The sequence below is a fragment of the Macadamia integrifolia genome, chromosome 2, assembly GCF_013358625.1.
Source record: "Macadamia integrifolia cultivar HAES 741 chromosome 2, SCU_Mint_v3, whole genome shotgun sequence".
Classification (NCBI taxonomy): domain Eukaryota; kingdom Viridiplantae; phylum Streptophyta; class Magnoliopsida; order Proteales; family Proteaceae; genus Macadamia; species Macadamia integrifolia.
The window spans coordinates 43733198-43743114 of record NC_056558.1 but is presented as its reverse complement, the minus strand read 5'-3'; the positions used below and the strand labels follow the sequence as shown (position 1 = coordinate 43743114).

Genomic DNA, 9917 nt, shown 5'->3' with positions numbered 1-9917 from the left:
TATCCTATTTAATTATTATGTTAATATCATCCTCATCGCTGCTCATATACTTTTCATCTTATTTTATTCATTTATCTCATATTACCGATTTATCACCCACGGCTCTCTCCCTCTCTCCCTCCCTGTGTGCGTATGGCTGGCTGTGTGCCTTAATTTCTACTTTTCTCTTCCGAGTTGCAAGCAGGGTTTTAAAATCGGTAACTCAGATCAAGAATCGGCCACTGATCACAATTTACAATGATTCAGTCTAATTAGTTTTAATCGATTTTTAATGATTTGAATTGGGAATTGGCCCTCATCGATTCGGATTTCAATTCGGAGTTTTGAAACCTAGTTGCAAGCTACAACCCGCAACTAATAAGTGTCCAAATGATTCAAAAAGGTAAGAAGGAGATGGACAATTCCCTGGTAGAGCTGCAGAAGAAAGCAATATGAAGTCTTAATTCTAGATCAGGGTTTTAAAAATGAATTGGATTGGGAACCGGGACTGGCCGATTCAGTCCGGTTAGTGTCTGATTCTTACCGATCTTAATTGATTTTCACTGATTCAAATCAAGAATCGGCCCTTACAGATTCAGATGTTCATTCCGAGTTTTGGAACACTATTCTAAACTTAATTTAAAGTCTAAACCCTAACTGAGAGAGAGAGTGTGTGTTATATGATCATATATCTATTTGTAGCTTTCCATTGACACTCATTTCTCGAAAAGACCAGGCTGCCTCTTTGCTGGAACTTGAACTTGATTTCATCTCAATACTCATTTCAGAAAGAAACGCTAAAAATAAATGGGAAAGAAAGACATGCAACAACTCATGATTAGTAGAATATGACGTGGAATTTTAGTGACTTGTATTTTTATAAGTTTTAGTTTGAGCATGGGATTTTTACATACTCGCACTATTAACTTTCCTCTTATTTCTTTTCCAGTTTTTCCCATAGTTTTGATGTATCACTTGTTAATTTATCTATCCCACTCTTTGGTTGGATGCTTTTATCTTCCCTTTTGCTCTTTAGTTGTATCTTCCCCTAGTTTTTGGTAACAGTATCCCCCTTATTAGCCCATGTGGGTTTTGAGATGTATCACTATTCAAAAAAGGAAAAAAAAATATACATGACGTAAGAGATTTCATTTATGAAAGAAAATCAGACAGGTATTTTGTAGGCCCCAAAATCTTTTGCCAAAGGGGGAAAAAGGGTAGAAATGGGTATTTCCGTAAACTTGGGTAGAGAAGAAAGGAGAGTTTTTGTCCGAGGCCACTGATATCAGATTGTACTACCTCTGAACTGATCCAATAATGTCCAAATTAAACCGGAGTTCCATACAACGAGACCACAGTATCTCTTCACCGTGGGTGGAGAGAAACCCGGGTAGCAGAGAAGAAAAGAGGGAAAATTTTAGCGGGAAGAAAATGACCCACACTCGTTAGCACTGAGGGCCCAAGGGGGGTCTCGTCTCCATCACCCGTTCATGCCAACCGTTTTTAACCAACTTTCAAATTGAGGTCCTCAAATTCCTCCAAATCCCTTCAATTAGAGAAATAAGTTTTTAGAAACAAAAAACTAAAACCTGGGTAAGGGAAAAAGGCAAATTTCGAGGAGAAGGAGAAGAGAAGAATAAGAATAGGGAATTAATTGAAGAGGAAAAAGAGGAAAAAGAGGAAAAAGAGGAAAAAGAGGAAAAAGGAGAAAACGAAGAATTGAAGGAGAAAGGAGGCAGAGGTGGGGGGAATTAAGGTAATTCGTTTGGCCTCTTCCTCTCTGCCTTAGGCCTTAGGCCATATCTAAGGCAGAGAGTCTCTAACCTCGAAACATTAATAATGGCGTTCCAAGACTTTGGCATGTTATCGGAACGTCGAAAGGCTGAAAGAAAAGAGAAGCATAAAAGGAGGATCACCATTGCTGCAGCGATAGGGTTCGTTCTTTTCATCCTACTCGCTTCCGGGGTCATGCTCATCAATAAATCCAAGGAGAACAAGAATTCTCAGGATCAGAATGACAAAAAGAGTGACTCCGGCAATGAGATAGCAAAGTGGAGTAAGGCAATCAAGATGATCTGTGCACCTACGGATTACAGGCAAGCATGCGAGTCCAGCCTCTCCAAAATGAATAAGAACACCTCGTCCAACGCCCATTCTCCCAAACCCTTGGAACTTCTCAAGGCTTCCATCACCGTGATCGCTGACGAGGTGGAGAAGGCCGTCCACAACTCCTCTAAATTCAAATTCAGCAACCCTGCGGAGAAGGATGCGTTCGAGGACTGTAAGGTACTCCTTGCGGATGCCAAGGAAGAGCTACTGGAATCCATCTCCAGTGTGGGCAAAGGCACCGATGTCACCAATCTCGTCTCCAAGTCCCACGACCTCAACAATTGGTTGAGTGCGGTGATATCGTACCAGCAGACCTGCATCGATGGGTTTCCTGATGGCAAGTTGAAAACTGGGATGAAGAAGTCGTTGGATAAGGCCAAGAAACTCACCAGTAATGCCCTTGCCATCGTCTCCGAGGTCACCTCCTTACTATCTGCGCTGCAGATTCCGGGATTTGACCGTCGCCGTCGTCTTCTGGGGCAAAGGGAGACCATGAGGCCCATGACACAATCATATGTTGGTGATGATGATGATGAGGATGGTCTTCCAATCTGGATGTCACATGAGGATCGTAGGATGCTTAAAGGGAAGGGCCCCTCCAACAAGCCCAAGCCTAATGTTGTGGTGGCCAAGGACGGGAGTGGAAAATTCAAGACCATTTCAGAGGCATTGGCGGCCATGCCTAAAAAATACACTGGACGGTATGTATTGTATGGTCTCTCTCTCTCTCTCTCTCTCTCTATTTCTCTCACCATTCGCATATTCTTTATGGAATGAACGTTCATTTGACCTCAATCATCATATCATCAACTTAATTAACTAGTACCACTCTTAAGAAATTAGTATTTGCATATTAATGCTTAATAAAAAATTAACTTATTTGAAAATATATATTAAATGGGTCTACATGGGTTATATATATGATACAGATACGTGATATATGTGAAGGAAGGGATTTTTGACGAGACTGTGACTGTGACCAAGGAGATGGTAAATCTTACCATGTACGGAGACGGATCTAGAAAGACAATCGTCACAGGAAACAAGAACTTCGTCGATGGCGTTAGGACCTTCCAGACTGCATCCTTTGGTAAGCTTGCTACTTCAATACCTTTAATTTTCTCCCAAAATTTAAATGGCAGGCCCGAACCTACTCATGCACCAGCCCATCATCAATTTTTTTCCCCTTAAAACTCCAATTATTAAATGGAAGGCCCAACTAAGTATATGAAGACACCTAAACTTACCTGGAATAATTCTCAATATTGAAGCATCTCATAGAACCAACTAATATAGGCTCCTTTGATTGATTGGCCATACATGAATGTATCATTAATAATGTGCCTAATGCTCCATTTTATTTTTAATTTTATTTTTGTAACAACTTTAATACCATGCTAGAGTGTTAATCATAAGGAATTAAGTGGAGATATCTCGTTAAATATATGAGGACACCAAAGACCCGAATAAAATCAATGTGAAACACTCCAAACAATATCTTTACATTGTTATATTTAAAGTATATTATAGTATTTAAATTATGGGAAAAAGAAAAGGAGCCTAGATGGCAGCCTGGGCTTTACACTTAGACATAAGAAATGGTGAAATGACCATCCCACCCCCATTAAAAACGAAAATCCAACTGTTGTTGATGTTTTTACGTGTGCTCCCATTGGTCCCCAAGCTGATGCTGGGGCCACACTATACTTTGGAAAACCCTCTCTCATTTATGCATTATTCAATTTCTTTCAACCATATAAATATATATATATATATGTATCCATGCATTAACATAAATAATGTTTGTTTTAATTGCATGCAGTGGCATTAGGAGAGGGTTTCATAGCAAAAGCAATGGGATTCAGGAACACGGCCGGTCCAGAAAAGCATCAGGCGGTGGCCATCAGGGTGCAAGGTGACCGTTCGATATTCCTGAATTGTAGGATGGAGGGTTACCAAGACACACTATATGCTCAAACTCACCGGCAGTTCTATCGGAGCTGTGTGATATCTGGCACAATAGACTTCATCTTTGGAGATGCATCTGCAATCTTCCAGAATTGCTTGATCTTGATCAGGAAACCCTTAGACAACCAACAAAATATCATCACTGCCCAAGGAAGGACCGACAAGCGTGAGACCACTGGATATGTCCTCCAAAATTGCCGCATCCAACCAGATACAGACCTGGAACCTGTGAAAGCAAAGTTCAAAAATTACCTAGGGCGGCCATGGAAGGAGTATTCCAGGACCGTCGTCATGGAATCAACTATCTCTGATCTTATCCATCCAGACGGCTGGTTACCATGGAGTGGGGACTTCGCTCTCAAGACATTGTCTTATGCTGAATACAATAACAAAGGACCGGGAGCTAACCTTAAAGCCAGAGTCAAATGGCCTGGCTATAAGGTTATTACTAAGAAGCAAGCCCAGGAGTTCACTGTGGAACCTTTCTTGCAAACAGACTGGATCAAGAACTCAGGCACCCCTGTCAAACTAGGCTTCTTTACTTGATCGATGAAACCCACATAACTTAATTTGACACTCATGTTTAACCTACGTTTATTTAGCTTCAGTTGGATCTCCCTGATCATATTTATGTCTTGTTTTGATGAGGTTGAGGAACCGAGTTTGATTGAAAGGGAGAATGCGGATATGGGTTTTCCACATTTTTTCACTTGGGTTGGGTTGGGTTGGTTTCGACTAAGATATTTTTGACATTTATTTATTTATTTATTTATTGTTGTTCTATCTAGTTCTATAAAAAATAAAAATAAAAAAAAATAAAAAAAATAAAAAAACAAAAAGAGAAGACATGCAAAAATGCAAAACATTTTAACTCTCACAAACATTCTTTTATATATGTTATGTGTTCCCTCTGGACATTGTTTGTAGCTCCACATTTTTCTTTGTTAAATTGATGTGTTTTATTATTGTTATTATATATATATATATATATATATATTTTAATTATGAATAAAGATACACTTCGTTTATGTGAAGAAAATTGCATGGGGCCGAATACACAAAATTCGTAGCCAAACAAAATCAATAGAGAGTGATGGAATTTTTTTTTGGATTTGTAATTACACTTCTACCAGCCACTCTCATTGAACGGTTGAAAGGCACGATTGTGTATATATACATATGTGGTGGTGCATAAAAATGGAATCCATTAAATAATTAGAAAAATAAGGAATCCCATCTTCCATATTCCTTAATGGAACATTTCATTTTTGGATGACAATTATGTATCAAGAACCATATCTTAAGCCCAAACAATTGCCAAAATGTTTTGAAAAGTACATTATGTGACTCGGTAATTCATCCAGAATCATCAATTCTCATAAAACTCGTCCTAGATCAAGTCGTTTCAATTTTTAAGCCTACCCATAATCTCCTCGACTCTTAACTAGGTTCACACAAAGTTTGACTCAGCTCGAGTGGCTCTCTCAAATCAAAACCTAGCTAGTTTTTTAACCATAAAAAAGGCTTCTTCTTCTTCTTCTTCTTTGTTAATTTAACCGAACAGATGCCATGATGGAAATTTTCTTTTGACCCAATTTTCCTTCACCAATGGTGAAAGAGGAGTCTCTTCACCACACTAACTGTACGTCTCATTGGATTAGGGAGTAGTGTTTTCGATCGCATATAATAGAAGTGGGAGTTAATGATGTCAAAAGACTATCCAATCATGGTATCAATTAATAGACCATACTCTATATCTATCTATATTAATCCTGGCCCATATTTTTCTTACATGCTCATTTGCCCAATCAATTTAGTTTGGTAGTGCTCTTTCTCATTGGATTTTGGATCTGGATATTTTAATCTAGTTTGGATTCAATGGTGCAACATTAGTTTGAATGTTATGGAAAGAAAACTAGTAGGGAATGTGCCGATCTTAGTAGCTTTATTGTGTGGTATCTTTAGTGTGGCTGTAATACTCTAGTGTTTGGTACCAGAACATAGACTTCGATGGAAGTAATTCAAGTCGCTCAAGTAGAACACTCAAAGTCTCTCCAACCTTCGAGACAAAATTCCTTGAATCATCCAGTAGCGGCGGTTGAGAATCCGATACAAGCCTTGTGTCATCTGCCTACTACCTTTTCTAAGCTCAATATATACTGATGCCTCTTGAGAAAATAATCATCACAGTGGAGGGTTAGGGACTGGTGAGCATTGTAATATTCTGAGAGGACTACTTTTTTTTTAACTCCAATTTGGTAGGTGACGCAATGACAGTTAGAAGTGGACTGTTATAGACTCTCTCAAACTGTATTTAAGAATTATTGATGGAGTCAAATTGTCGAGAGCTTGTTCTATATTTGCAAGAACAACATCCAACATTCTAGTAGCGGTTCAGCTGGTCGTACCTGCATAATAACTTGCATTTATCATTGTATTTTGGAGTTTTTTTTTTTTTTTAATTGTATTCTTAGGGAAAGTCAATTCCCCCTTGTTGGGAGCGTGTATGACAATATGGTTAAATCCAATTCCATGGTTGGAGGAGCCTTTGCGCCCAACAATGCGTACTCTTTACTCTTTTAGTTTAGCCCACCCTCCCAAAAAAAAAATGTGAAGGATGAGTACCTCATCCATTGTTAACGGTTCTCATATTGGACTACATTTAGTAACATTTTCAATTTCGTAGAATAGGAGGTGAGAGTTAATGATAGCATAAGACGCAATATGAATTGAATAAACTAATGAAGTGGGTGCTGGAAATGTCTTGCCCTTTTCTTTTTCTTTTCCTTTTAATTAATTAGTTAAAATTTCACAATCTTAATACAATCAATATGAAGAGAATTTGGATCCACTACCTATACCATCATCTCATATACGTATCCAATAATTGTTCTATTTTTTTCTTTTTTTAAATATACCTCTCTTCATCCTTATAATGACAGAAAATGTAGGACAAATATTAGATACTCACATGTACTACCAGATGATCATATGAAATAGTGGATCCAAACTCATACGAAAATACAACAATTCAAATGCATACTTTTCTTTAACCAAAAAAAAAAGGAATGCTTATTTTTCAATTTGATTTTAGTTGGCACACATAAAGAAAAGAAACCTAGAGGGAAAAAAAAAATTAATAATTCAGATTTACAAAAAATAATAAGAAAAAAATCCATAAAAACCCCAAAAAACCCTCCCATCAGGATTATTAGTAATGATACTATCTATATTCACATGCCAGATCGGTACGTCACACCGGCCTGCGGGAGCCAATTGTTCCCTTGTATAAATGAGCCAACAGTAAATTGTCTTGCTTGACGAAGGGTGAGTTTCCTCAATCCCTTCCATTTAACCCTATTCTTGGTTGAAGATCCCAGGCCCAAGTTCCTAAACTCAGCGTAGAAGATTGTGGTGGGAGGTGTATTCCCCATCCATGATAGCCACCCAGCAGGATTAATGAAGCTTCCCATTGTTGAACGCATGTACACGGTGGTAGAATAATTCTTCCAAGGCCTTCCAAGATAACTGTTGACGGATGCCAAGTTTCCAAAGGCTGATATGGTGCAGTTGTGTATAGAGATTCCTGTGTTTTGATTGGGATCAATCTTTCCTTGGGCTGTAATGGTATTCTGTTGGCCAGATAATGGTACCCTCGCCCATATATTGCAGTTTTGGAACACCACTGCTGCATTTCCAAAGATGAAGTCTACAGTTCCATAAATATCGCATTCACAATAGAATTGTCGTAGGGAATGGGTATAGAGAGTGTCTTGGAATGCGTCGATGCTGCATCTGTAGAACACAGATTCGTCCGCTGCTGACAAAAGGGCTACTGCTTGTTGCTTTATTGCACCTGCTGTGTTGCGGAATCCTATATCTCTTGCTATGAATCCTTTCCCGAACACAGCTGAAATTACAGTTTAGTTCAGTTTTTGGACATTATATTGGAGAGAGAGAGAGAGAGTTAATACAGTTGGGTGGCCCGGGAAAGATGAGGAAAGTTACCAACTGTAGCACTTGAGAACGTAGGAGTGCCGTCGACAACATTGAGACTACCGGAAACGATGGAAACGTTCATGCCGTCACCCACCATCATTACATTCCATTTAGACTTGTCGACAATAACTTTCTCGGTGTAGACCCCCTTCTTCACATGGATGATAATCCTCTTGCTGCTCTTCTCCGGCAACGCGTTAAGTGCTGCTCCAATTGTGGTGTAGTTGCCGGAGCCATCTTTAGCCACAATCACCACCATCGCATCTGCCGCCGCGCTATTACTTTGGAGTAGCTTTCGGTCCTTGGAAGTGAGCCACCTCGGCATTGGGTGCTCTCCATCACTGTCATCGACGTTGTGACTAGTACTAGTAGTACCACTACTACTCATCAAACGACGTCGTCGCAGATTGATGGAGCTGGCGATATCGGATATAGCGGTGACAAGGGCGAGGCTGTTGCTGGTGAATTCCGTGGAGTTTAGGGTATATCGGGCCATAGTGGCCTGCAACTCCTGCGATGAATTCTCCAAGCCGTCAAGGCAAGTCTGCTGGTTGGTCCCAGCTGCGCTCAGCCATGTTCTCAGATCATCCACTGCTTCAAGCGTCGTAAGCTGACCCCAGTTGGAGCTGTACAGTGTGTCATTGAGGTGATAGATGGCGAGATCCGTAAGTTCGATACAGTTCTGCAGAGCCGCTGCGGAAATCTTGTCAAGTTTGCCTTGGGATTGGAGCTGTGACACTTTACCCGAGACTTTAGATAGTTCGGTCATGGCGACTTGAACGGATAACTTGGCAAGATTTGGGGTGTCGAAGTTACTTGAATTCACCATTGCATAGAGACTGGTGTAACAAGAGTCTGGGTATAAGGTCACTTTACATGCGGCCTTGATGGAATTCGAAATTGATGAAGCAGCTTCACCACCGGTACCTGCGGAGCCATCATGATGATGAGAAACAGTTCCGACCACAGCCCCAACGATGACGGCCACAAGGAAGATTGACGACAAGCTTATGATGACGATTCTCTTTCTGGATTTCCGGCGTGCTTCCAGCCTCTGTTGTTCAGCTTCATCTATCTTTCCGTAGGCTTTCCAAGAACTTGTAACAGAAGACATCGACATCGACATCGTCTTCTCTTCTTGGTCTTCTCTTGTGGCCTACATATATGACGTCGAGGAACTCATATAATTATAATATTCTATCAGGATCCTAATCAAAAACCTTTGATCATCACGAGAGATACGCAATTGATTGAACATGGACAGCATCAATAGTTTATGATGCCGCGTGGTACTACGTGCGATGCACAACTCTACCCCCCATGCATGATTAGATGCTACCAATAAACCCTGCTTGGCTGCTTCCCAAAAGGAGATATGGAATTTTAAGGAAATTTTGGAGTGCGTCCCATGTACGTGGATCAGTTCCATATATATAAATTCTTATATCAAGTAGCGACTACCCCTAAAGGCCTAAACCAAATACAAAATAATTAACTGACTAATTAACTAACTAACTAGCTAAATAACTCACGGATTTCTTCTTCTCCTCGTGAAAATAATATTATTTTAAAGTTGTACAGAAAGCACTGAAGAAGGGAAGCATGCAAAGGCTTGAGAACATTTGTCACGTATAGCTTATTGGCCGTCTCCAATCTGCTCTGTTATATCCGAGGGAGTATTGCCTAAAATTTAATAATGTATCTGTATGGCTGTCTCCCGTCCTGGACTAATTTTTATATGTTATATGAACAACTAGCTCTAGGATGGAAAAAACAAGATTTTTTTAATGGGACAAATCAAGAAAATGTTTCTGTTTCATAAAAAACAGGAGTGAGGGCGAGGGAGCCAGAGGGGGGGGGGG

At 39.9% G+C, this 9917-nt stretch overlaps 2 protein-coding genes across 2 annotated transcripts; one reads left to right on the top strand and one right to left on the bottom strand.

Moving 5' to 3' along the window:
* The first annotated feature begins 1670 nt into the window (after positions 1–1670).
* LOC122071755 (pectinesterase) lies at positions 1671–4839 on the top strand. The gene is made up of 3 exons (XM_042636157.1): positions 1671–2789; positions 3018–3178; positions 3911–4839. The coding sequence occupies exons 1-3, from the start codon at positions 1819–1821 to the stop codon at positions 4600–4602; spliced, it is 1824 nt and encodes a 607-aa protein (XP_042492091.1). The 5' UTR covers positions 1671–1818; the 3' UTR covers positions 4603–4839.
* A 2450-nt stretch (positions 4840–7289) lies between these two features.
* On the bottom strand, positions 7290–9181 carry LOC122065832 (probable pectinesterase/pectinesterase inhibitor 46). Its single transcript, XM_042629683.1, has 2 exons — positions 8065–9181; positions 7290–7966 (listed from the first exon to the last, which is right to left on the bottom strand). The coding sequence occupies exons 1-2, from the start codon at positions 9179–9181 to the stop codon at positions 7290–7292; spliced, it is 1794 nt and encodes a 597-aa protein (XP_042485617.1).
* Between the last annotated feature and the right edge of the window lie 736 nt (positions 9182–9917).